Genomic DNA, 26,804 nt, shown 5'->3' with positions numbered 1-26,804 from the left:
TATAACTTAAGATAGGTAGTCAATGTTTAAATAATGCAGCAGAATTAAGATTTTGATAATTTTTTGTTTTGTTGTTTTTTTTTTTTTTAGATCTTGTAAGAAAACTGTCATTTATTAAAGTGTTCACAAAAATAACTAAAGATTTGATAGTTATGTGCAGGACTGAAGTTGTTTAAAAGATGAATGCAATAATATTTTGCAGCTTAGGAAGTAAATGTAGAAATTCTCCATCAATGAATCTCTGAACTTCTTTCTTTCATTTTTCATACTTAACAACAATGAGATCAATAAATCAAACAATCCTCAAAAATCACTTAATGTTTGGAAGTTTAGTGCAGGACTGAGGCTGTTGAAGAGATTTATGCATTAAAATATAGATTTTATGACTTAAGATAGGAAGTAAATGTAGAAATAATGCCTTAGAATTACTGACCTTAAATTTGAGTATTCTCTCTTTTTTCAAACCCAACAAAGGTGAAATTAAGCAATATAACTGTCATTTAAAAGGTTTAAATGATTTAGGGAGAAAAAACTCACACTGTATAAGTAGAAAATGTAGAAATAATGCATCAGAATAAACACTTTTGAACCTTAAATCTTTTAACAATTCTTAATTAACAAGTTACATTAAATAGTAAGCTCAATTATTAAAACTGGAATTTAAAGTGTTAATACCCTCATTATAACTTAACATTTGATAGTTTTGTGCAGGAACTGAAGCCGTTAAAGTGTTTGTACTTTTTAAAAATTGTTCCTGAGTGACAGAAAGCGGGTGGTAAATTAAACGGACACCCGAGGGTCAAAGATAAACGCCGGCGCCGAGGAAACGCCAACAAAAGTCCCCGAAATCCAGCGGCCGGCGGGGCGCTGAGAGTAATTTGTGGCGTTGTTTACCTGAGTACATCTGAGGTCTGATTGGAGTCGAGGGGGTGGGAGTGTTTGCTGTGCAGCAGCTCGTCTGATTGCACTGAAGACACATGGAGGTGCAAAGAGGCCTGAGAGAGAGAGGGAGGGAGAGAGAGAGAGAGAGGGAGAGGTGGTGTTAAAGACATTATAATGAAGTCAGCAGCCTTTTATTACAGTATTACTTGTTGGAATAATCACAGTGACGCTTCGAGGGGCATCGCTGCAAATCGAAACTGGTATTTGTGTGCGCACACACACACAAAAAAAAATTAAATACAGGCTCAATTAGACTTTGGCCACTGACTCCCGAAATGCTGCCGAGGCAATGGGGCAGGTTCGTTAATGGCTCAGGTCTTCAGCGGTGGTTTTATGGGGCGGCCGCCCCGTCGCCCCTCCCGTCTGCTTTTATACTAATTAGACGGAAGGAAGGATCGATGGCTTTGATTCCCGTCGCACAGGACGATTCCCAAAACCTCGCAGTCACGCTTCACCTCATTACACCTTCTCCAGATCAAACAACCACATCATTTTTTTTTTTTTTTTTAGTTCAACCCCATAGAGGCTCAATTTGCGTGAAATTGCCCCTCTATTAAAACACCGGCACTGTGGTTGGTAGATTTTTATTACCTCCGGAGAGCCGCTTCAGCTCTTAATGATAATCAGCTTTTGATTATAGATTTCTGCTTTCCACAATGTGAACTTAATCCTTTTGACTCTCACAGCTCTGGGAATTATTCGGCATCTGTTAAGTTGCTGCTTCATGGACGCTGTGTGGAGCTTGCATGTTCTTCCTCTTCCGGGAGGAAATAAAAACAAACAAACACGTGAGTCTGAGGCGCTGTTTACGCGACAAAAAATACAAAAACAAAGATGCAACTTTTTAAAACTGCTTGGACTATTTACATTTGAAAAGTTCCTTCTTAAAGCGACACAGCCCTTAAAAAACAGACGTATGTGATGTATGTGGGGGGGGGGGGGGGGGGGGAGCGGAGCCGTACCTTGAGGAAGAGTGGACACTGGTTCTGAGCCTGCGGACAGGCCGACCAGAACCAGTCGGGCAGCGGTCCGGCTTTGGCCGTGGAGACGAAGTACCCGAGAGCCAGAGGCTGCTGCAGGAGGTTGGGAACCTCGTCGTGCGACTCCATCCGGTCCGTGCTCTGACCCTGGCGGAGGGCGGGAGACTCCAGGTTAATATCGGGTTTTTGTTTTTCGCGGCTCGCGTCACAGGAAGTCGGGGTGGGGGGGCGTGGCCTCACCTTACTGCCGTCGCCTCCGTGGTGGTAGTGCGAGCCGGGGGAGTGTACCGGTGACGTGTTGGGGGAGATGTTGATGATGTCCGGGTCAACCAACTCACTCTCCTGGTCCAGCAGGTCAAAGATCCCGATGGCGTCAGACCCGTCTGCGTCAGGGAAAAAAGGAGCAGCAATTCAGCAATTCAGCCCCCGAATGTGCGGCGAGAACTCGCCGCGGAAGACTTAAGAGATGTAATTCACGACGAAACCACAGCCTGGGTAAACATGTTTCACATTTTAAGAGGCGCAAAGATGTTGCTCCAGCGAAAGTCTGAGAGGCTGCTGCAGATCAAGTGTGTAAGCAGAAGCTTTTAATAGACTCGGAAGGTAAACAGAGGATTTGCAAACAGACCGCTGAGGCGAAGAAGAAAAAAACGCTAATGTGCTCAATCTGTTCGCAGCAAATGAACGGGAGCCGCAGAAACGCGCGTCACTGACCGGTGGTGGCGTTCAGGATGTCCAGGTTGGTGTCGATGTTGGTGTAGTTGGAGCTGGCGACCTGGACGAAGGCGGAGGTGGGGAAGACCAGGATGTGGGTGCAGGAGGTGTCCTGGGGCGTGCTCAGCTGGGACGTCTGCATGGTCAGCGTGGTGCTGCGGCCGAACACCGAGCCGGTGGACACGGAGTCTGGAGGGACGCAGGGAGGAAGGGATGAGGACTGGACCGAAGCAAAAATACCGAACTCGGTGAGTTAAGGCCCCTGCGTACCATCACCCTACTACAATCTCAGCTTAAAGTCCCAGTGAAATGAAAATTCGACCTCCAAAACACTCTGGCTGTCGCTTCAAGGGTCCTTTTTATGCTAACTGGCCGAAGGGTAAAATGTTAAAACACGGCAATCTGCGAGAAAATAGCCGATAAAAAGTGGTGTTTTCGCTGCTGGGCGGAGCTTCTGACAATAATAGAGTGATGTCACGAGTTGTGCACACGCCCAAGTTGTGTTTACATTATGGAGGATCAGAGTTTTGACCACGAAGAGGCTGAATTTAACCATATTTCATCATCATCATCATTTCAAACCCAGTGATTGATGAAGAATACACAGAAGGTCGTTCTGCCATCGGTGACCCCGTCTGGAACATGTTTGAGGAAGCAGAAGACGCTTCGTCCTCCATTCGTCCTCGTCTCCTCGCCTCAGCAGCCGCCAGTTTTCACCTTTGAGGCTTTGAGGCGTCCTGACTTTTGGCAGAACGACCCGGCTTTGTAGATCGTGTCGAAGCGCTTTTCCGACTGCGCGGAATCACCGAACATGAGTCCAGGTATTACTTGATCGTCTACTAGCCTCCCGAGCTAGCGGCTCCCGCTAGCCGCCCGAGCTAGCGGCTCCCGCTAGCCGCTAGATGCTAGCTGTGCGAGCTAGCCGCTAGCCGCACGAGCTAGCCGCTCCTGCCGCCTGTGCTCCTTTTCTGCTCTCTCGGTCTCTTCTAGGCTCAATCTTTCGTCAAGGCTCATAAAACGCCGACTATAACTTCAAAACACTGTTAAAACTTCAATATTTAAGAGGGAAACAAGCCAATATAAACACAACAGATGGAGATCTGCACAACTCTTGACGTCACGCCCAAGAAGAAGGATTCCCCCGACTTCGTCGGCTAGAGATTCAAAATTCAAATAACTTTTATGCGACAACAGTGGTGGGGCAGAGTCGGAGGAACCTTAGAAGTAGTCGCCCAACTATCGTTTTTTGCAAAGTAGTGTGTTACATTTCACGAGGCCTTTAAGACCCATTTTAATTGTGCAGAAGTCCCCAAAATTGTCGCATTTTGCAATCTTTTATGGCAGCATCACTGACAGCTCAGCTCGGGTTGCAGTGTTGTGTCTGCTACCGTTTAAAAAAAAAATGCAATGCTTTCTTTGCCAGTTTTACAATTTGCTTAGTGGGTTTGGACCGGAGCCTCTTGCAGGCCGGTTTCGGCCCACGCTGATGGAGACACAAACGGTACGCCACCGCCATATACCTGCTTTTCCCTAAAAGGAGATATTTGGCAGCAGAAATAAGACTCTGTGGTTTATCTGGTCTGCACATTCCACTTGATTTGAACCGATTTCTTTTCATTGTGGCATGAAAGTTAAAAATAAACGAGTGACATCTTAACTGAACACTGCTGTCAAGCTGCAGCTGATTATTAGAAGGCGCGCTTCAAATCCAAAACTGAGGGATTTTAAAATGCTAATGACGCCGAACTATAAATGCACCTCAATTTTCACTGTTTGCCTATTTTGATCGGCTAAGCTGCGCTCACAGTGGCAGCTTCAAAAACAGACCTCGAGTGTTTCCACGTATGTGCATCATGCACGAAACTGGATTTAGCATGTCAGAACAGCTGTTGGGCTTCAGTGCCAGCCCCCCTTAGTCATCGCGCCGCTAATCTCCTGCAGCTTCGAGAGGGTTTGAGGAAGGAGATGTCCTCGGCTCGGCGTAGCTCAACCCAAGCCCGGCATGATGCAGTGACAATCCTCCACTCGGTTCCCAAAATAAACCCATTGATCTGGCTCTCCATCACGCTGCATTGAGATCAATGGGTGTCTGAGAGGTAGTACTTTATGAGCGCGAGGTACACCATCTTCCCTGCCATCAATCTGCTCTGGACAAGGAGGGGACATGCATTGTGATATGCTTCTGCCATCCATCACGCTACACACACACACACACATGCACACACACACGCACACACACGCACGCACACACACACACAAAGGGGCCCCGCCTCTCCGGGTGGAGAAACGTCACTCGGATAAAGACGCGTGCGATAAGACAGACACCAGGTGTGTGCATAATCTCCCGCCGTGTACCTGGCATGATGATGAAAGACGACTGCGGCTCCATGGCAACCAGGCACACGCTGAGGATGCTGGGAGTGTCCGAGGCGGAGATGCCGCACATCCGACACATTTCCTTGAGGCGGCGGCTGAGCGACTGGAGGTTCCTCCTGCTCAACAGGATGCTCCAGTCTGGGACGGAGGGACACGGGAGACACGCCGCGATGAGCAAAAAAAAAACCCAAAGTCACGTGACTTTGTGTCGTTGCACGACGGCTCGCTCTCACCTTTTAACTCTCCGTGTCCTATCCTGCCCAGTCGGCCAATCACCACCCTCCACGGTACCGATGTCATCTGCACCAGCCCCAAGCACCAATCCCACAGCTTCTGCAGGCCGAGCCGCCGGACCGAGCCCTTTTTCCTCCGCGCCCTGAAACACACACACACACACACACTCCCGTCAAACACTCGGCGGCTCATCACAGGAGCTTTAAAACTCAACACACTTGACGTCCGGGCCGGCGCCACTGTTTGACTGACAGCTGTGTGCCTCTCTTCGCTAATTTGCATTTCAGCGGAGCGTCATTTGACAGCGAGCTCAAACGCAATAAAGGCAAGAATCACAGCCTGGATATCAATGAGACACATTTTCAGTGTCAGCGGCGGCTGAGCGGCGCCGCGCGCAAGGTCACAGACTTTTGTCACGCAGAGAACGATTAACAAGTGGAGAGCGTGCGGGACGACGGCGATCTGGAGTTTGCTCTCAGACGCCGTTCACCGCAGTGACGAGCGCTACAGTGTCGGATTCAGACGAGTCCAACGGCTCGGTGGTAAGAATGCGTTTTTCTCTCGTCGGTTGACACTCCGTCGCACAATCAGGTGTTATCAGCAGATGGGCGACGTGAACTTTTTCCAGCATATCTTAATGTGAGAAAAGGTAAAAACGGCATCAAACACCAGATTGGAGATCTGGGAGCGATGTGCAACGAGGCCTTTCACCATGTTTTTAGTGGTGTTGAGTATGAATCAAACACCGCAGAGTGTAATAAGGTGAAAAGCAGATCTGTTTAAAAGCAGCTGACAGAGAATTGTAGGGCTTTTTTTCTTACTGAGCCCAAAAACAAAACAAAACCGCAAGACTCAAAAAAGCATGTTGCAATGCAAAGTTTATATAAATAAATGCATCTATGTCGTGTTTAAACTGTGGAAATGCCTTGACGACACTTTAAAAAAGTGCAGTAATTTAACTATATTTCAAACACACTATAGATAACCATTAATAGATAAATACAGGTATTTGACCAATGAAAAACATCTGTGCAAACTTTCTGGTATAAAATATTTAAAGGACTTTGTTATTATATTTTTATGTGAATTACAGAAGTGTGTATTCCATTATATTCAAGAAAAGCCTAAACAAGTGTAACTGTGGTCAGTTTGTCAAATACATTTTTTTAGAAATAACTTAAAAATAACTTTAAAGTGTCAGTAATCTCTAAATCAGATGCATTATGTATGTTTTTGGTCTTACCTGTTTGGTACGTCTATGCTGATGATGCAGGTCTCCAGCAGTTCCCCGTAGAGGTCAGTGCACGTGGCCAGAAGCCACCGCTGGTCGTGGGACAGGCAGTATCCCACAAACAGCACGTTGTATTTCTGCGAGGCCTCACCGAACGTCTCCCCGAGCTCCGTCTGCTTGTCTTTGACCGGTGCGAGGATGAACGGAGGCGTGTACAGGCGCAGACACTCCGGCCTCTGCAGGTGGCGAAGAGAAACACGTTAAACTGTGTGTTCTCGTCGAGACACGGATTCGAGTTCATAGAATTCCCTTCTGCAGTCACGGGAAATCCATCACTGAATATTATCACAACCCAAACGCGCCATTGTTCTTTCTCCCATTGTCCCAGTCCTATTCCAGCTCAGCCAGCCGAGCAGCAGAAATACCCAGTGTGTTTTAGGGAAAAAGGTAGCACTTGCAGCGAGGAAGGAAGTCAACTGAATTAGGTCCTGATCTAAAACGCCGCTTTGTCTAAACCGGGAGTGGAGATCCCATTATGAAGGTCTCAGGGAGCTAGCCAAGCACATAATGGAAGGAAAACTCCAGAGCAGCAGAGGGTTACAAGTTCCTTTGGTCCAGTTCCAGCAAAAGGGGGGAAAAAAAAAAAAACCAATTCAGGATGGTTGGTGCTAAAAACTCTATTGTAAAGTCTGCTTTATTTCCATGGGCAGCCTGAACTCTACTGCAGCCAAGAGGCCGGGTGACATCAGGTCAGTTTCATGTCCTGTGCCGCTGCTGCTGAGGGGACAAAGTGCCCACTTTGTTTCCTGCCTATTAATCAGCAGAGGGGACCAACACGGCACCGCTAACTCCCGAGTGCAAACAATCGTCTCCGCTGTGCGGATGGATCAAAGTGAAAACACGAAACGTCCGCAGCCTTTCGATAGGGCGCTGCATTTACCTCGGGGCTCTTCAGCGCCGTGTCCACGGCCAGGCCCGGCCCGAAGCCGGTCAGGGTCTTGACGTGGGTGGAGGTGGGCAGGGGCCGCCGGCACTGAGCGAACACGGAGAATGCCAGGGACTTGAGGTGCTGGGCGTAGATGTGACGGTCTTCCCCTCGAACCGGCTGCAGCAGGTACTGACACGGGACGATCTGGAGAACGTAAAAAAAAGGTGCAAAGTGAGATCAGGTTCAACAAAACGGTGTATTAAGAGCTTCTTATGCCACATAAATCAGTCAAATTATTCTGTTTAGTCAAATATTTTCGGGTTAATTTCCAGTTGCGCAACTCTTGTTTTCATAATGAATGCATCATGCATATGCAATGCAATCTAGTACAACTCACGCATATATTAAGCGCTGCCCCATAAACACTGGTGATTCACATTATTAGTAAGAAAGCTTCCCAAGTTTCCGCATTAGCATACACAGGGATACACAGAGCAGGCGAGAAACTTTCACATGGTAATTTACGTCAGTTCCACGGGTTAATCGGATCTGGTCTTTGTATACTTTGCGGTTACTTTGTGTTCCTGGGAGGTCGACTTACCTGTACTGAGATGGAATTGCGGATGTGTGGGGGCAGGAACTGCAGCATCTCCAGGTAGCAGCGTAGCAAACCCAGCGTCCACACGCTGGACTGGGCCGGCACGGGGCCCGGCCCACCGTCCGCCTCCTCGTAGCTGAAGGGGTCCACGATGTAAACGACGATGGCGGGCGGATACGTGATGGCGTGGGACTCGCCGTCGGTGGGCACGCCGACTTTCTCCCGTTCCAAAGTGCTGGACACAAACACGAGAAGAGCGCGATTAATCCCGACGCGTTGCGAGAAGGCCACGTGCCGTTGCGGGTCGCCGGTGCTGAGCGGTACCTTTCGGGGGGCTCGGCGGACCCCTGCGGCTGGCTGCTGGAGTTCTCCCCTGAGGTGCCAGTGTTCTGGGTACCCGCCTGCTGCCCCAGCTGTCCGCCCTGGGGGCCGCCTGCCTGGCTTTGGCTGCCCATGTTTCCGAACGGGGGGAAGGAATTGGGCTTGGCAGACGGTATCGTGCCGCCCGGCTGGCCTGACGACGTCACGAGGCTGTTGGATGACGCGGAACTGTTTGCGGTCCCGCTGCTGTTGCTGTTGTTGCTGCTGCTGCTGCTGCTGTTGTTGTTGTTGTTGTTTGTGGTGATGTTAGGGAGCGAGGAGGTGGCGGCATTCGTGGTGCCCTGCTGGCCGGCTGCACTGGAGGAGGAGGAGCTGGTTGTTGTCTGGTTGGATGAGGGCGGGGGGCTGGGCTGCGTGATGAGGGAGCTGTCTAATGGCTGTGACGCGAGGTACGGAGCTGAAAACAAAAGCGTATATATTATGAAGCAATCCAGGCTACACTGTATAGACGCTCTATTTATTCCATCCCATCACCCTGATCACTCTTTTTTTTGGGGGGCATTTCACAGCTCTGATCTTTTCAAGTAGTCAAAGCCTTTTTATAGTCACACTTTAATGAAGTAGAGCACAGGGTAGAATTTAGCAATGATTTCGGCATTGACTAACAGAGGAGGCAGCAGCTCGGCCGATGTCACGTACCGAGGTTGTGGCGGCAAACTTGTGCATAGAGTTTGAGCTTGGTGAAGGCGTCACTGTTGCCGCTGGCAGCCTTGAGGAACCACTCGCTCACTGGCTGATCCACGAGGCTCTTGGCTCCGCTGCCACCCACAAGAACTAAGCCATCGGGGTAGCCTTTGGAGATGGGCCGGTGCTGTCCCAGTCGACACGACTGCGGGAAGAAGTCGGTTGAGCAGTGGAAGTTGGGAAGAAAGTTCTTGTGGAGCAACGGCAGAGACGCTGCTACGACGTTATATATTTGGATGCACTTTGTTCTCACCTCGTAGACGGCGGTGAGGTCTCGGAAGAAGCTCTTGGCGCCGCTGAGCAGGGCTTCGTTGTCGGGACAAACCACCAGATACCCGACGTCCCGCTGGGAGCCGAAGGGATCCAGCAGCAGCTTCTCCCAGTAGGGCAGGCCGAACGGAGACAGCACCACAAAGTCGTACTCGTACCCCACCAGGAAGGTGGGGATGGGGAGAGGCTCCGGGGACTCGTCGGTCCCTGCGGGGGGGAGACGGGAGGAGATGAGTGAAGAGGGGGGGAGAAAAAAGAAAGAAGCAGGATAGCAAGTGAGAGCTGCTAACAGGTAAGGTGTCAGCGCCTCTCCGAGCACCTCCACTGTGCATCAGAGTGTGGGGTCACCCGAGGATCTGACAGCTCCTCCCGGCAGGGCCGACGTCTGGGCCACACCGGAGGGAACGCACTCTCCAGTGATCTCACAAGATACACTTTTTCTGGACCAAGACACACACATCCCAAATGTTTTTTTTTTTATCACTGTGGATACTGTGGACCCAGCTATAACGCTTTTTGAAAGCCAATACTTTCGTGCTCCAGTTGATAATAAAAAAAAGTGTTGTGTTCTTTCACTCTCGGGGAGTTTCTCCAGGAATCTTATTTGTGAAAACTTTTGTGTTGACGCAGGGGGTGTGTGGGGGGGCCACTGATTTATTTATAAGCGAGAACAGTCGGAACCGGTGAATACATTTGCACGGCTTTACCGTAGGAACCCCGGCCGGCCATCTTGTGGAACTGCTGCCAGGTGAGGGGACCCTGAACGCCCCACGACCGCACCGTCCTCTTCTTCTGGATGGCGTCCTGGAGCACGGGCTGCAGGGACATCAACACCCGCAGCACGTCCTGAGAGCACAGCGCGCTCACGTCCACTGCTGGAGAACACAAGTGACCCCAAAAATGAGGAACCAGAGGAGTGTATGTGGGGGGGGGGGGAAAATGATTACAGCAGACATCTCCGCGTGCTGTTAAAGTCTCCCGGGCTCAAGTTTAATCAGGTGTTTTCCAAACCAGACGTCCTGAAGGCATTCCGGGTTTGCCTGACATGAATACTTAAGTATTGATACTTCTCAACTTATCGGGGTAGAAAATGCGGCGACCCTTGAAAAAGGTTGGAAAAATAAGCACTTGAACTTTACTTGAAGAGAACATTTAGATTAAATATGCACGGATGCAGAGTTTTTTTTTCCGTCTAAATTTCTCATCTTATAACTTCATGCTCGAGTGTTTATCTATTCATATTAGCAGACATTTTTTTTGATCCGTGTTTTACTTTGGTTTGACCCTGATTTCACTTTTGCTTCACGACGTTCCAACTTTAATTAATAATTAACACTCACATTTCAATCTTTTGTATATTTTACTCTGTTGGACTTTTATATATGCAAACATTTTTATCCATGATTAGACATATACAAATATATGCTCCAAGCCTTTTATTAATTAGTTTCCTTATATGCGGTTTACTATTTTACTTTTCTCCATCTAATTTTAAGCTGGTTGGGTGTTTTTTTATTTCCAGCTGCAGAATGACTCTAAAGCCAATCAGACGTCTTTCTACTGTTATTACATGAACAACAAGTCGCAATATTTCACACTAGTCGAACACCTGCTCAATACTGTACAGCACTAGAAACAGTTATTGTGCATTTGTTGTGCAGGTCTGCATTATAGCGCCTCCACTTCCTTATTTATTCTCTGAAGCCTTGTTTACACCACGTTTCAGAAAGGTTTTGCGTTTGCATGGCAACATTTTGAAAACAATGTCAGTTTCCACCGAAACAGCAGAAACACTGAATACAATGTCGCTCCCTGTAGGGCCACTAGTGGGTGCTGTTGCTTGTTTATGTAATGAAGCCACGCACATGCCTGCAGAGAACAATACACTATAAACAATAACAACACAAATTTCGTGCACAAACGCAGTGGCAATGTGTCATCAACAACAGAAAAAAAATATAAATGAAGTTTGCATATTGTTCCATTGCTTCTTCAGTCATTTATATACAAGCCTAGAATTTGCTTACATGAATCTGAGATCTGCATGAGATATGTTCTTTTTCTCACCGTTCTGTTTGGCCCAGTGGTGAAGGCAGGTGCTCTTAACCAGCGCCTCGTCCACCTTCCCCCCCGACATGTTGTCCATGAACTGCCGGCCGTGCTCCAGCGCCATGTAACAGTCGCTGTGGTAGTCTCTCTCCTCCACCCTGACGCAGGCCGGTATGGGAGCGCCGCTCGGCCCCCGCGTCACCACGTCGTGCTCCAGGATGGAGATGGGCGAGAAGGGGTTGGTGCACTGGTCCTGCAGGAGCAGGATCAGCTCGTCCGGGACGCGGTCGCCCCTCCCGACTCCCGTCTTCTCCAGCGAGTGGAGCCGCAGCTCCTCGAAGCGCTTTTCCGCCTCCCGGCTGACGTCGGAGCCGCGGCCGATGATGTCCAGCTCGTCCTCCAGGAAGAGGCCGGAGCCGTTGCCGTAGCGCCGGTTGACCACGGCGCTGAAGCCGCAGCTGCAGGGCTCCTGCGCCTCGCCGACCGGGTCGCTGAGGTACACGCCCACGTCGGCTCCTTTTATGTTCATGTTGCACACGCAGATGCAGCAGCTGTCGAAGTTGCAGTCCTTGAAGAGGTTCATGACCGACTCGGAGAGGATGAGGGTGACGTAGAGGCTGTGGGCCTCGGGGATGGAGGGGACCGTGGCCGGCTCCACCGAGTTGAGCGGCCGGCAGGTGGAGGGGGTGGAGGCCGGGGAGTACAGGTCCGAGTTCTCGTACTTGAGCGAGCCCTGGACGCTGGAGGGGCCGCGGGGTGTCCGCGGGGTGCGCGGCGTACGCGGGGTGGGGGCGGAGAAGCGCGGGGTGGCTGGTGACGGCAGGATGCCGGCGCCGCTGTTGCTGGGCGGGGCGCTGTTCGACATGATGGGCGTGTGGGTCTGAGGCGTGTAGGTCTGGCTGTAGTCCTGGTCCATGGTGCTGCCCACGCTGGGGATGTTGCTGAGAGCAGAGAGGATGAAGCGCAAGGTTTACACATAAAGTCACTTTGCCTACGGCGTCATTGAAGTCAAAATGATTTGTGTGTTGTTTCATTCAGAGCTGGCTGTAGCTTGACTCCTACTTTACTTTGGCTATATGCAGAGACGATGGACGTGTCGTCTGTTCAGAGAAATAACTTGGAAAAATTATCCCCCCAAAACCATCAAATTATCTGATAAGCCATGATTGAGTATTTCCTCCATTATATATCCAACATTCAACTTTACTTTGTGCTTCGGTCCAGAACAGTCATCTGTCATGTATGACATTTACTGACAAATTGTCTTTTCTATAACTATTCTCAACCTAAATAGGAAACTGGAATTTCAATTATAAACTTGCATTAAAACAGAAGTAAAAAGAAGACGCGTGCTTTGAAGTGTGGAAGAGAACCGTCAACAAAACGAACATCGTGGTCAAATATTATGAGAGGCTTATAACGGGGTTCTAATATTGTTATGTGGATATAATCTGGAACGATTTGAGGAGTGTAGAAGAGCCAAGCACACAGTCTTGTTTGGCAACGTCATGCTCTTTAAATTGCACGCATTTGTATCAGCTCTATTTATAGCACCAATTAATGCCATATAAAGAAATTGATATCTTCTTAAAGGCAACACTTGATCTTGTATTTTGCAAAAAGGTCGGCCATCTTATAATCGGGGTCAACTTCCATCCGGATACTTCAGAAAATCTAATTAATTTGGCTTGTTGACACTGGCTGTTTTGTCGGTATTTTACAGGAAAATTGCCATGAATTGAAACAAAAAAAAAAATCTCTAATGTTTTTTTCATGTCAGTTAAAAACCAAAACCCTTATCACTGTGCACAGACAAGATATAAAAGGAGCCTCGTCATGAGATTATGTCCTCCATGTGTAGAAACGGTGTACCATCAGCTGTGTTCTTGTTGTGCTGTAAGTCTAATTGTGTCCAGGAGCGCCGCCAGCCCTGGCACAGGGAACCTAGCTGTTTCTCCCCTGTCCCAGAACGGCACTGCTTCAGATAACGACGCGCCGTTATCTCACTGTCTCACCGAATTTGTGAAGACAGTTGGAGTAATAAGGCAGTAGGGCACGACGACATTCACTACAAAAGGAATGCAGAGTGGGCTCAGACTGTGCACATGTTTACACATGAGAGAACAAGAATGCAGGAGGGAGAGAGGGAGAGAGGGAGAGGAGGGAGGGAAATGGGTAGCCAGGAGAAGCAGAGGGAGAGACGAGGACATTCAATAAACATTTCAACAAGAGTCCCTCTGAGGTGAGGGTTATTTTTGGGGCTGGCAAGCAACTGTGAGGAAGCGGAGAGAAAGAGTGTGTATGAAGAAAGCAGGGGAGAGCGAGGGAGCGAGGGAGGGAGGGAGGGGGAGGGCGAGCACATCATGTCCCTAGCTGTATGTGGGGAACGACTCCTGGCGCAGGCCCATTACAAGGAAGTCCCAGCACAACGCCGTCTCCAGCCGGGGCGAAGGCACCAGCGGGTTCATCATACAAGGCTTCATCATTTCTACAGAGCACTTTCTGGAAGCCGGAGCCCAGCTCCCAAATGAACACGCACAATAATAATAATATATATATATATATATATATCGACTAAAAGTACTGGCTACATATTAGACATGTGGAAAACATCTGACTTCTTTGTCGCCTGTAAATCATTTTGAAAAATGGTCACTTAAATGCATTGAAATTGAATTTTTTTTTTTTTTTTTGCTCCCGGGGCAAAAAAAAAGAAGAGATTAATTAATATTTTCTAAATTTCACGGCATTAAATCTTTCAACCAACTTCATTCCTAATCGTAACTATTACATTTGCTTGTACTTCTTTAAGACATTTTATGCCATTTAAAGAATTTCAACCCACATTTTCCCACTACTAAAAACAAATTATTGGGTATTTTCAGTTAATAAACAGGTAAGGATGTTCCTAGGTTGCACAAAGGTTAGATATTGTAAAAGTACACATATTTTGAGGAATACTTGAATGCTAGATGGAAACTTGAGTTGTTTGTGGGAGATTATTACACCGTTATATCAATAATTGACAATGATTTTATTGCATTACTTCTTCTTGAGCAGTGTGAGTTTCATAAAAAAATAAGTCACCTTTTACACTTTGCAAATAATCTTCTGAAAAAAGTGTGATACACTCTCAATCCATTAAAACGATCGACCAACTTCACTCCTGATCACAACCGTTACATTTACATGCATTTGCGAAATAAATTGAACCATTTCATGACATTGAAATAATTTTAACCCACATTTTTAAAACATAAAATCCCCAAACTAGAATTTTCTGTGGGGTAGGATGATTTTACACCCTCAATAATTGATTTTAATTTTTGGAGCAGTGTGGGTTTATTTAAAAAAAACAAAAAGACACTATTTTACCATTTGTGCAAAGAAATGTTGTTCTTGAAAAAATTGGATACAAATATGATCAATTCATATTTTAGTAGCTTTTACTATGTTGTGAGTCTTGAAAACAACTTCAATCCTGATCCAGTTTTTAAACGTGCACACATTTCTGTAATAAATTGAACCCTTTCGTGTCATTTTCAGGATCTCAACTTAAACTTAACATTTTTTACTTGAGTAAAAAGAAAATGTAAATACCTACAAGCTTTTTTAGTACAGGCAAAATTATAGGAAAAATTGGAAAAGAAGGGTTAAGAATTGCAAAACTAAATGTATTTTGAGGAAGATGCAGAAGATGTGATTACTTCTTTGAGTTTCCAGCTGTTCTGTTACGACGTGGCTCTCTGGTGGAGAGGACGGAATCTTTGTTGCTCCTATCTTGATCCAAATGTCCCCTCCCTGCTATACACCAACGCTTCATTACACACTCACTGTGCCGTTCTCTTTCTCATGAGACAAAACAGTTTCACATCTAGACCTGAAGAAACACTTTGGTATTTGCTCCAGGCCAGTTATTACTTCGCAATGTTGGTATGGTTTGTTAAAAATGTGTACGCGTGCTTGAACATTGAGACTTAAAAAATTAACGTCGAGATAGAAAGGAAATAAAGTAAAATAAATTTAAAGAAAAAGATCAGTAAACGCGAGCGTGTGATAATAAATCAGTCCGCCCAGGTGAGTTGAATCCAGGAGGAAAAAAAAAAAAAAAAAAGCACATGTGACAAATCCAGCTTCAGTCAAGGATTCCTTGTGATAAATATGCAGATTAACAAAAAAAAAAAAGAACAAAGAGGAAGCCGAGGAGGTGTCGCCGTGCAGCTCAGTGACAGATACAGTGAAGACGCCAAGCTGCTGTGAGCAGTGAGGTGGCATGGAGCCGCTGTGGGGGCCCGTCTCACCACTCCAGCGATAATCCTCATCTTCAACCAAGGAGGCATTTTACACTCATTTCCCTGCTCCGCCCGAGGCAGCCATGCATGGGAAATTGAGCTGCCGACTAAGGTGGTGTCCGGGGAGAGACCGGGAGTGGGGGTGGGGGGACAGAAAGAGAGCACAGTGGGATTGACTGTACGCCTCCCTGCACACACAGTGCGAAGCGATGGGCGCAGCTGAATCAGTGCTTCTCCCTCTGCTCGTGTCATTATGACCAATTATTTAAAACAAAAAACAAACAAAAAAACACCTAAAGACCTTTTTTTTTAATTTATTTTTTTTTAAATGGCAGAGTAATATGGCTAATACAACCAGCAGCAGTCACGCACCTGTCCTTGTTGAGGAAGGCCATGACAGGCACGGGGTTGAGCATCTCCCTGCCCACCGTCCAGCTCGGCCGGTAGATGCAGTCCTCGGGGACCTTGATGGGGGGAAGACACTGGCTGGGCAACGCCTTCAGGGGGGCAAACATGGAGCAGCCCACGAACGCCTGGCACAGCTCTGGCTTGTACACGAAGGAATAGTCCTGCACGGTTGAATGGGGGAAGACGGAACGGAATTAATTCACAGGAAAAACAGTGTGATTCTGAGCTATTCAAAATGCAGTGCTGGACACTTCCTGTTTACAACTGCCACATGCTTGTGTCAGCAAAAAAAATAAAAAATCTGCTGGGCTATCTGTGGACTTGTAAGGATTTTCTTCTATTATGGTTCCTCTATACAGTGTTTGTGCAAATATGAGACCCTGGAAAAAGTGGGATCACCTTATATATTTTAAAATATAGTGTCTTTGTATTATTCTGTAAAGGAAGAGTTCCTTTTGCACTGCGTCTCAGGGTGTTCGGCGGACTGGTGCTGCGTCAGCTTGAATAGTTTTTTCTTCAACTTTCATTCACCAGTTTTTCACGGCAAAAGAGTGAATTCAGCTCTAATTTTATCCACGACTTCAAATGAAGCCATATTCAATGCAACTGTCTTTGTAAGCTGTTTGTTCCCTTTTGACCGATTCATCTTTGTCCCACAATTTTTTGCGAGGTTGTCTTTGTGCAGCTTGCAGACTCTCTTAAACAGTAAAGAAAAAATGAAGCAGGGCCCTGCAGGTTGGGCAAACAGGGTGGAAACACTGGAGACTGTATGTGGCTGGAAGTGTGTCTCTGTGCTCAATTCTCCATGTATTCTGTTCACCTGCCAGAAAACCCTCAATGTATTTTATTTTTTTCCACACAATAAATAAGACATTTGTAGTTTAATCAGTCGATCTCACGAGTGACAACGCCCCAAGCACAAACTGGAAGGCCCCTGCTTGGCTCATGGGCGCTTCCATCGATCAGATGCTTGCTGAGGCGAGCGTCAAAAAGACTGGATTGTCAATCTCACCGGCTGCTTCAAAATAAGCACCCGAGAACATCCATCCACCGGCGATCATTCACTCAGACTTATGACGTCTTCTAATTCTGGCCATAAATTCAACTCGGCGGATCCACTCGGTTGTGCCAGAGCCTATAATTATGTCAGCCCAGGTTTCCCCGTCAGAGCAATAACTCCCGGGAGATTTAGCGAGAGGAGGCCCACCTTGATCTCCGATGGCTTGGGGCTGCAGAAACTCTCCTCCACCTCGATCTTGAAGTGGCCTCCCAGCGACGAGGTGCCGTCCAGTGCGGTCATGCCCGTGCCGGCCTCCATGCTGCCGTACTCCTTGCTGCACATGTTCATGGGGGAGTAGCCCATGATGTGCTGTTCTAAAGAGGGAGGTGTGGGGAACATCTGATGCAGATCTGCTGAACCTGGTGGTGGAAAAAAAAGAAAAAAGAAAAGACCAAAAAGACTTTCAGTCTCTCATCATGTGTCAAGGAACAAGCGCGCGGAGTAACACCTTATCATAAAGCCCACGCTGTGAGACAACGAGGGTAACGGGGGACACCAAAAAAAGAAAGAAAACCTCAATTGCACGTTCTTCGCTGTGTTTAAATTGCTTCACAGACACAAACCACTTTTTATGCACAATTATGTGCATAATGTAAAATGTGTCATTTTGAGCTCTGAGCGTTACTACGCACCGTCAGCGTGCTGCCTGATGTGTGTGTCATTATTCCGCAGCTAAATACAACAAGCACAATGTTAAATATGAATAGAATAAGAGGCGCAGAGCGAGGAATCTAATATCTCGCTCAAAACTGACAAAACTGCTCAGCTTTTATCCTTCGCAGTTTCTTAAAGATTTTATCAAGGCTGCAGCAACGCAGCTTAAGCCTTTTTTTTTTTTTTTAGCTTTCTTTTATTTGATCTGTGAAGAAATATCATCGAACGCGCTAGTTTTGTCTCCTTGATACCGAGTTCAGATATAGAAAATACAGATCAGCCACAACATAAATGAATAATAATGATGATATTTTTATCAAAGCATGCGTTAGTGGGTAAGACGTATGAGAAAGCAGGTGAATATTTTAGCCCTAGTTGAAGTACTGGAAGCGGAAAACAGGAGCAGGCATACGAATCTGAGTGGTTCTGCAAGGATCAGAATTCACACCATCTTGAAAAGTGCAGCTCCTGTCAGCCCAAACTACTGCAGAAGTTGAAGAATTGTGTTTATTTTGCCATTTCTTAGTTTAGGTAGTGCAGCTTATTATGTCTCGAGCTGGAAAAAAAATCTAGTGTTTGGCACGTGGTTATAATGTTACGGCTCATCTCTCTCTAGGCACTGAAGACTGAACGAGCGCACGGCCCGATCCCAAACCTGTGACTCTCACACCATACACTTGTTTTTATACGATCCATCCAGAGGGGAAACAAACAATTTAAAGTAAAGAGCCGAGTGAAAGACTGTACATTACCGGTTTGTAAAGCTAAAAGACAATGGTTGATCTGAGACCAATTTCCTTCAGGGTAAAGTATAGCGTGTCCTTAAATTCTCCTCAGTTCTACGTTAGTGTCCCTGAGCTCACACCTAACAATAAGTAACAAAAGCGTTTTGTTTTTCCACAGGAAAAAAAAAAAAGAAAAAAAAAAAAAAGGAAGATGAAGGAAGGCCCAGCTCAGCTGTGCTTGAGCCAACAAATTGGTTGTAAGTTGAAGGTGAGACTCCAGTGTGAGCGCGGCGAGCCTGCAGTACAGAAAACAAAAGCAGGCGGGCGAGACAGCAGCAACAGGATGTCTGTGAGCTGTCAGTTACCAGCCCGACGCTGACGGACTGTCAAGCTCACGCCAAACAACAACAAGCCCCGCCACTAGGTGGCAAAGCCGAGCGCGAGCGCTGCACTGAGCCCGGGCAGCCTTTTCATTTTATTTACAGGATTAAGAGATATGATGTCATTTCACTTAGCCGAGATCCTGCGCCGGGGGAACACGCCGTTTAGAGCCGAAGTGGCTCCTGGCAAATTCTCAGTACCATTCTTAATTTTCCAGGGGCTCGCAGGTGTGACAAATCTGATTCAAGATTAACACTCGAGGTAAATCCATCCCTCGTAGTTTAAAGGACATGGCACGTCGGGGAAATCAGAGCGAGAGCAAGACAGATGGAGAGATACATACTAATGCAGGACACGGGGTCCAGAGTCGATGGCTTGGGTTCCTTGCTGCCAAATTTCTCGTCCGTTCCGTTCACCGGCCGCCGGGAACCAGGCTGTGGACGAGAGGAAGGGAGAGAGAAAGGGAGAGACTTTTAACACCCGGCCATTTAGGTGATTGGAGGAGTCAGTTAATTATTACCGCTCTAAACTGACAGTCATTCCTCACACCTGTGGGGCCCGAGAGTCACTATCGCACATGACATCTTCTCAGAGTAATAGCAGGGGGAAGTGAGAAATATCGGCTGATGACGGACAAAGTGAAGAAAATTCTCTCTCTCTCTCAAACACACACACACACAGACACACACACACACACAAGCAGTGTAAAGAGATATGCACTGCAGTGCATGTCTACTAACCGCCAGATCATCCTCGTCTGAGTTGAAGAGGTTGTCCAGGTCGTTGATGGACACCACCAGGTCCGTCTCGTGGATCAGGCTGGTGGACGCCATGCGGTTATGAGCAGCCGCACGCTGAGCGTCTGCGGGGGAAAACACAGGCACACACATAGAAGAATTACTTGGGAGCGCGTCACTCATTGACATTAACCCGCACTGCAATGTGTTCGAGAGCCCTGCTTTAGGATTTTATCAGTCATTTTCAAGTTTCAACGTTGGTTATGATAATTAGGTCTCAAAAACAAGATATCTGGAGATGCAGCATTTTTGATCAACACATGATTGTGTAAATGTGATTATGTGTGATGGTCCCAAGTGTGTTTGCCCTGTGATGCACTGGCAACCTGCACATCGTCAGCTGAGATCCTGTACAACTTAAATAACTGATTTTAATAAACAGAAACTATGTAATAAATTCAGAACACGTGCATGTTTCATGGTTTAAATTACATTATGGTTGCTTTTTTGGAGAAAATATAGCACGTTGGAAAGTCGCATGCACACACAGAACAATGCATTATTACTGACAGGGGACTTTACATGGACTAACATTCGTTTCCTATACCCACTACTATCCAAACCTTAACTTTTACCCTGAACTTAAACTTAAGCTTGAAACAAGTTTCCGTTTTTTGTTTATGTGTGTGTAAACATGTTTACGTCCCCACAGACGTGGTGAACCAGCATCGATGCATGCACACGCAAAACGTTCCGGGACTCTATCTCTTGTCCACAAGTAGAGTCTGGCTGCTTGAGGACTTAATGAAGGAAATTGTCTTGCTTTGAACTGCGATTGTTTACTCCGATTTCCCCGGATGGCCTCAATTCACTTCGCCTCTAAACCGATCCTTGAGGTAGATTTTCATCTGAATTCAATTATCAAAATGCTCACGGCATGACAAATCTGTTATATGAGATTTAAATTAAAAAAATAACTGCGAAGGACAGTTGTCTATTTCGAAGCCGAGTGGAGCGTCTGCTGACATAGTGCCGAGACCGCAACAAAAACCGTTTTCAGTTTGCCAAGCTGTCAGACCGAAACTGAAGTGCATCCTGTGGTGAGAGTGTGAAGGTCCTGTGAGAGCAGAGGTGTGAGGGTCTGACGTTACACGTGTCGTTGCACCTGTCCTTTCTTGTGAGCCGTTTTCAAAAGGTTGCAGTTTCATTGGCTTCGAGCACGAAAGCGTTTTTTTTGTTTTGTTTTGTTTTATTTGAAATGAGTGAACCAGCTCCTTACCATCCGACTGTCCCGCTCCTCCGTCTTCCCCCTGTGAGCAAGAAGAAACAGGCGGGGTTAGAAGGGAAAACAATGACGATGTACCGAAAAATAAATAAAATTGTGAATATTCACTTTGCGCGTAAAGAGTTGAAAAATGTCGATTAAAAAAAAAAAAAAAAAAACAGCTTTCTTTCATCATGACGGAGAAAAGTAGGGTAAGGGACTGCCTGTCCATGTTGTGGCAAATGAGATTCCCAGCATAGATCAGAGTGAAACCGTGATCGAAGGAATGGCCTCTTAGGCTCCCACCCAGACATCGATATCTGGGAGGGCCGGCCATCTCGGTCTGAGTGGGTGTGCTCCGACGGCGGCTTGTGTGCACATTGTGTGCCGAGCAGCTCGAGCTGGGCAACGGCAATGTTATGTCCCAGCCATTGATTTCATTATGCCCCAGGGCTTTTCTCTGAGCAACGCAGGTTTTAATCTGTCTCCCTTAAAGGCCCGACCCTCAGCAGTGCACAGTATCCACGCCAAGGCCACAATCTATAGGTGGCAATGATGCCTTAACCCCATGTCAATAACTTAGCCTTGGGTGAGGAAAACTGTGTATGTGCCTGCTCTTTACATATTGCAAAAGCTTGTTTGACTCCAAGGCTGCAGGCGTGAAAGCATCCCATCACCTCACTGTTCCATCTCACACTGTGCTCATTTATCCAAACCCCCCCCCCCCTCCTTCATGTGTGCATCTTATGTTTAATTTAGCAGGCACTGACAGGGGTGCAGCACTTCTGTGCAGTGATCAAATGATAGCCCATTATAGCATGTGTCACATGGCCTGTAGCCTCGTCAATAGCTCTTGAGTCCAGAGAGTAAATTCATCCATCACGAGGAGGCGTTCTCTTGGCGCTCCAGGTTCAGATAAAACGCGAGCCGGGAAGGAGGTTAAACAAACAGCAGCTACAATATTTCAGGTTTCCCAATAAAAGAAAAAAAACGAGGTCTAACACAATGGAATTATTTGTCTGGTAAAGAAAAGGAATCCACATGTGCACACATACACCCGCTGGCACATGATGGATATCCACACGGCACATAAAGCACACAGATGGTGGAAGAGCTCCATCGCACAGACTGCTCTTTGGGGACTTTTTCACCCCGCCGCTTCGGCGCAGACCGGGCCTGTGCAGCAGGGTCTTCTCCGGACACGCGGAGGAAAAATATATATTTGAGCATAACGGGTCGGTGAGCCTGGTGTCTGGCACTGTGGAGCGCATACTACCTCTCCCTCTCCGCTAACAGGTGGTCTTTGTTTGGAAACAGAAGAATGAAGCGAGGGAGGGGTGAAGGAAGAAGAGGGAACTGCAACTATTTGATAACAATAGTGATTCAGGAATGGTTTCCTGCTTGGTGAAAAGCGGATGAATGGAGAAAGTGGTATTTTTAGTGCTGTGCTACTGAGGATGCCGATGTCCTATTTTCTACCTTGGCTGCACTCGGATCTTTAAAATCTGAGCTCTTGCCCCCTCCCATCTTTTTTTTTTACCCCGAGCAACCAGTGAAGAAGGCGTGGATGAAGTGGTTGCACTCTACATTGCTTTTAAAAAAGGCTTCACGCTGCTGCACATTTTTCAAACTGTCACGACCATTTTTTTGTAATAAATCCAACGGGCCGCGGCGACGAGAGGGATTGAAAGCAGCCCAGAGCAACGGAGCGGAGCCGATTTCTGAGCTTCTGGAGTCTAAGTCAACGTTTCCAGGTCAAGCCGCCATGATGGAGGAGTGGCAGGTAGCAGGGCTGCATGATGTAGCGTTGCAATCTCAATATGACGCGCTAAAAATAAATAAACATGCACATTTTTTTGTACCGTTGCCCCAAATTTACAATCCCTATGACTGAGTTCCCACCAGCAGGGCTTCAGAAGCAGTTGTTGGCTGTTGACTGTCCCTTATTTTTATTTTTTTTGGTTATTCTGACTGCCTTTACATGTTTTGTGATTTCATGTTGGGTACCAGGTAAGATGGGTACATCTTAAAGTGAAAACTCCAAAACCTCCGTAGCGTTTTGAGTGTCCGTTTACAAAACAACGGTGCTCAGAGCCACAACTTTTTTGAAAATGTTCCATCGCCGTGGAAACAGGGGAAAGCGCAACACGTCGGAGACGCTGCTACTATGCGTGCGCACCGTGGCCTTAGTAAATACGTCTTCTGCACATGTGCATGTGGATGGACAGTAACAACAATGTATGACTCCCAGTCCATGTTCTACTGGGACTTGAGTTTTATTTTTGAGAGTATAATAGTAATAATAATTCAACTTTATCGTCTGTCCATACAAGTGTACCCGCTATTGTTAACAGTATTGTTGTCAGCAAGCGTGTGCGTGTGTGGTTTCATTACAAAAACAAACAGCAGCACCAACCAGTGGCTGTACTGGAAAATTACATGGATTCCAAGTGCGTAAACAAGAAAGGTTTCCGAAGCGAAAACACAAAAATTATGCATTTTTACTTGTTGTGTAAACGGGGCCTAAAGATAACCAGTCATCCTGTCCGGGCTCGATCTGGTTTCTGTCAATAATAGATCAATTGCTCAAGGAGAAACATTTCTCCAGGTGGAGAAAACAAAGTTCGCCTTCGATTAGAATCAACTCACTTTTCTGCCCACGCGACATCACGACCCCTGCTAAAGCTTCGGGACTTCGACCATTCAAACGTACAGCGGGGACGGGCTTCCAGGGCAATACAGTGACATCCAGTTACAGCCAAACTGGCTGACATGCAGAGCGTGTAGTTCAGTCCGTCTATTGCTACATGCATATAGGACAGGCTGACACCAAAACCATGATAAAATTGTGATATACTGTTCAGCCCTCGCAGTTAGTTTTGAGTTCAACAAAATAGTTGAGTGGCAGGACACAATGCGACTTTCAATGGTGACTGCATGTAAATCAACAAGACAAAATAATTCTACTTCGATTCAAAACGTTGGTGTTTTAGCGACGGCTAATAAGGTTCGAAATTATTAGATAATCATATCAAGAAGCAATAAATATCAATTAAATAATGTTTTATATAATGTGCAAGCCAGAGTCAGCCTGTTCTGTTGGATGCAGTTTTGTGTTTGAGGGTTGGACAAAGATAATATTTGTCGACGGGGAAAAGGACTTGTGAGTTTGTTGTCATGGAAACATGTTGCAAAAATTGTTTCCAATTTACCTATCTTTTAGTAGACGCACACATGGGATTAAATACAAGAGTCTGCGAGCCACGGACCATCCATTCTACCTGACTTCTGTTCGATGCTCTTGTCCGGAGCAACAATAAGCAAAAAGAGGCCATTTTCGCAAAAAGCCGGCTGTAATACATCCATTCCAGCAACCAATCCAGCGAGCCCCGGGCCAGCGATCCTCCGCTAACAAGAAACATTCTTCACTCCTCCGCTCTGGCTCGCCTTACCTTATGTTTTTTGCCCGGCTCGCGCTCCCCGCCCGCCTTATCCTTCTTGTTGGAGAATGTGAACTTGACATCTCCTTCTTCGAAAGCGTAGGGGTCCACCTCGGGCTCGTGGTCCCCATCAGTTACAGCTGCAGATAGGTACTGATTCCTCCTGGCTCGATACATCTGAACCCGCTCCTCTGACACCTTCAATGGCCATTTAGATGTGGACATCACCCTGGGAAAATGAAAATAACCGAGCAGTGAGGAGTCCGGGATTGCATCGGATGAAAGATGGAGAAGCACAGGCTTAAATTCCACTGTAGTAACAAACCGCAAGCAAAAGTCCAAGATGTGTTCCCAATTAAAAGTTGAAGGGAAAGATTTCCAACAAAGACGCTTTTGAACAAGCTGCTGTGTATCAATTCATCATATATCAGTGCTGCTATACCTGCAGCCGGAGAAGTGGCAGCGGCGGCAAACCGTTCTGACAGCTGTCGCGCAGCAGAGCTAATGCATCATGTTTGTTGTCAGACAATTACATTTCTGCTGGATTTGGGGAAACATGGAGACTCGAGCACGGACTGTTTGCACTCTCGCAGACAGACAGCTTTCACCTGTTGCCGTGACATCACTCATCAAAATGTCTAGTGTAGCGGTGAATGTGTGATGGGAAAGTTGGGGGGGGGAGGGAAAAAACCAAAAAAAAAACACTGGCTGCTTGGCAGAGGATGAAGGACTGACACAACTTATGTGTTATCCCCTCCCCTTCACTGGCTCTGACATTTTTCTGTACTTCTGCCCTCCCGTCATGCCTGTCCAGCTCTGATACAAGGTGATGGTGTGCAGTGGCCTGGGCCGGAGATTAGCCACCATTCAGAGCTGCGGCTGGGAGGATTACAGCTCACTAGAATAGTCCGGCCCCTTGGGATTGCATAACCCTGCCGATAATTCCCACAATGTCCACTCTGCTACCCTGCCGGACACCCCGTATGCCTACGAACTGGCATCGCTCCCCTGGCTCCGTCCACCTGTGATTCCCAACAGACTTCTCCTTTTCTGGCAGCAAACTGTACATCCAACAGCTTCAACTCCATTACAATAGCAGGTTTATCTTTATCTAACCCCACCATTACTCTTCCTCTCTCCGCGCTGTGTGTGTGTGTGTGTATGTATGATGTCAAAAGGGCACATAGCTGGAGATTAACATGCTGGCTGCAGCTGAGCGCTACAGTGAACACTGTAAGAGATGGAGGGAGCGTGAGGGCGGGAGAAGGGTTTTTTGCATCATTCGTCTTTCAAAACAATTTTTTCTCGGCACTATGAGAGCGCGTCAAAGCCGCCACGGGATCCGTGTAACACAGGAGGCAGGTCAGCTGACTGAAAGGTTACACTGCAGTCATAAGTCACAAGTGGCTGAAGTGTGGGTCGCCCCCGCATGCCAGAATACGATTTGAATTGGCAGGTGCCACTCACTCTGTGACCGACACCAGGTTGTCCTGTGATATGGAGGCCTCGTCCCTCAGCTTGTCCCCCGGCAGCAGTGGTGTGGGCAGCTCGGCTTCTTTCCTGCGGGGCAGGTTGAATAGCCTCCACGGTGCGTGGGAGCCGTCGTCCTCCAGGTTGATTGCGTTGCCGACGTACACGGCGGGCTCGGGAGGCTCGGAGTAGGCCGAGGCGCCGGCGTGAGGGTGGGGGTGATGGGAGTGGAAGTGCTGATTGAGGCCCTCCGGCCCTCCTGGCTCCTCGGCGCCACCGCCGCCCTTCGCCCCGGCCAGGCAGGGCTCCGGGGGCGGCTGGTAAAAGTGTTGGCTGTTGGGGGTTGAGGGGTTCTTCATGCCCTCCCCGGCCTCCTCACCGTGCTCACACGGGTGGGGGCTGAGGGGTGGGGGCTGGGGGGAGTTGGCCTGGTCCGACGGCCCGGCGCCGACCCCGCCGCCGTGGAGCTGGGGCACTTTTTGGATGGCGGACACATCTGCAGTGCGAATACTGGAGAACCGGCTTCCATCCTGACTCCTCATGGACAGCCGCTGGCCTGCCGTCGTCTCCGTCTCCATGGACGCCTCGTCACTCGTCAGGCTGCGGTGATGGAAGGGCGTCTGGGGTCTTTTCTGCTGCTTGTCGCCTTTTTCCGGCTTCTCCCCTCCGGTTTTGTGCTTGGTAGGAGGCTGGGAGGGCTGGCCCGCCGACTGGGTTTGGCCCGGGGTGCTGCCTGCTCGCTGCTTCACTGATTTGTATCTGCAGGAGAGAAGACAAACACGATGAGACCATGAGACACTGAGCAGAATGGCAGCAGAGACAGAGACGATCCATCACAACACAAAGACTCGACGAGGTTTTTTTTCTCACTCTCACAATGCAGAGATGTTGAACAGCTAACGTAAAAGCGTCCCACTAAACCCTCACATCTGCTCCTTCCAGAAAACATCAATAAAACTCAATTACCTGCAGCCCAGACAGCATCA

At 47.5% G+C, this 26,804-nt stretch overlaps 1 protein-coding gene across 1 annotated transcript in view; it reads right to left on the bottom strand.

Annotated features, from left to right (window-relative positions):
• med13a (mediator complex subunit 13a) overlaps positions 1-26,804 on the bottom strand; it is an 86,672-nt gene that overhangs the window by 1,403 nt on the left and 58,465 nt on the right. Inside the window, exons 9-29 of the mRNA XM_080508853.1 lie at positions 25,816-26,577; positions 24,361-24,577; positions 20,924-20,954; positions 19,648-19,769; positions 19,251-19,341; positions 17,295-17,506; positions 16,052-16,248; positions 11,406-12,328; positions 10,046-10,213; positions 9,322-9,545; positions 9,024-9,213; positions 8,328-8,781; positions 8,007-8,238; positions 7,418-7,609; positions 6,490-6,713; positions 5,246-5,388; positions 4,992-5,150; positions 2,637-2,825; positions 2,163-2,305; positions 1,905-2,069; positions 895-995 (exon numbers count right to left, since the gene is read on the bottom strand). Coding sequence (XP_080364979.1) covers positions 895-995; positions 1,905-2,069; positions 2,163-2,305; positions 2,637-2,825; positions 4,992-5,150; positions 5,246-5,388; positions 6,490-6,713; positions 7,418-7,609; positions 8,007-8,238; positions 8,328-8,781; positions 9,024-9,213; positions 9,322-9,545; positions 10,046-10,213; positions 11,406-12,328; positions 16,052-16,248; positions 17,295-17,506; positions 19,251-19,341; positions 19,648-19,769; positions 20,924-20,954; positions 24,361-24,577; positions 25,816-26,577 — 5,139 coding nt within the window. The remainder of the gene's footprint in view (positions 1-894; positions 996-1,904; positions 2,070-2,162; positions 2,306-2,636; positions 2,826-4,991; positions 5,151-5,245; positions 5,389-6,489; positions 6,714-7,417; positions 7,610-8,006; positions 8,239-8,327; positions 8,782-9,023; positions 9,214-9,321; positions 9,546-10,045; positions 10,214-11,405; positions 12,329-16,051; positions 16,249-17,294; positions 17,507-19,250; positions 19,342-19,647; positions 19,770-20,923; positions 20,955-24,360; positions 24,578-25,815; positions 26,578-26,804) is intronic.

Source organism: Blennius ocellaris, assembly GCF_963422515.1.
Source record: "Blennius ocellaris genome assembly, chromosome: 14".
Taxonomy (NCBI): Eukaryota; Metazoa; Chordata; class Actinopteri; order Blenniiformes; family Blenniidae; genus Blennius; species Blennius ocellaris.
Note: the sequence above shows the minus strand (reverse complement) of the source record. Positions and strands in the feature narration are given on the sequence as shown.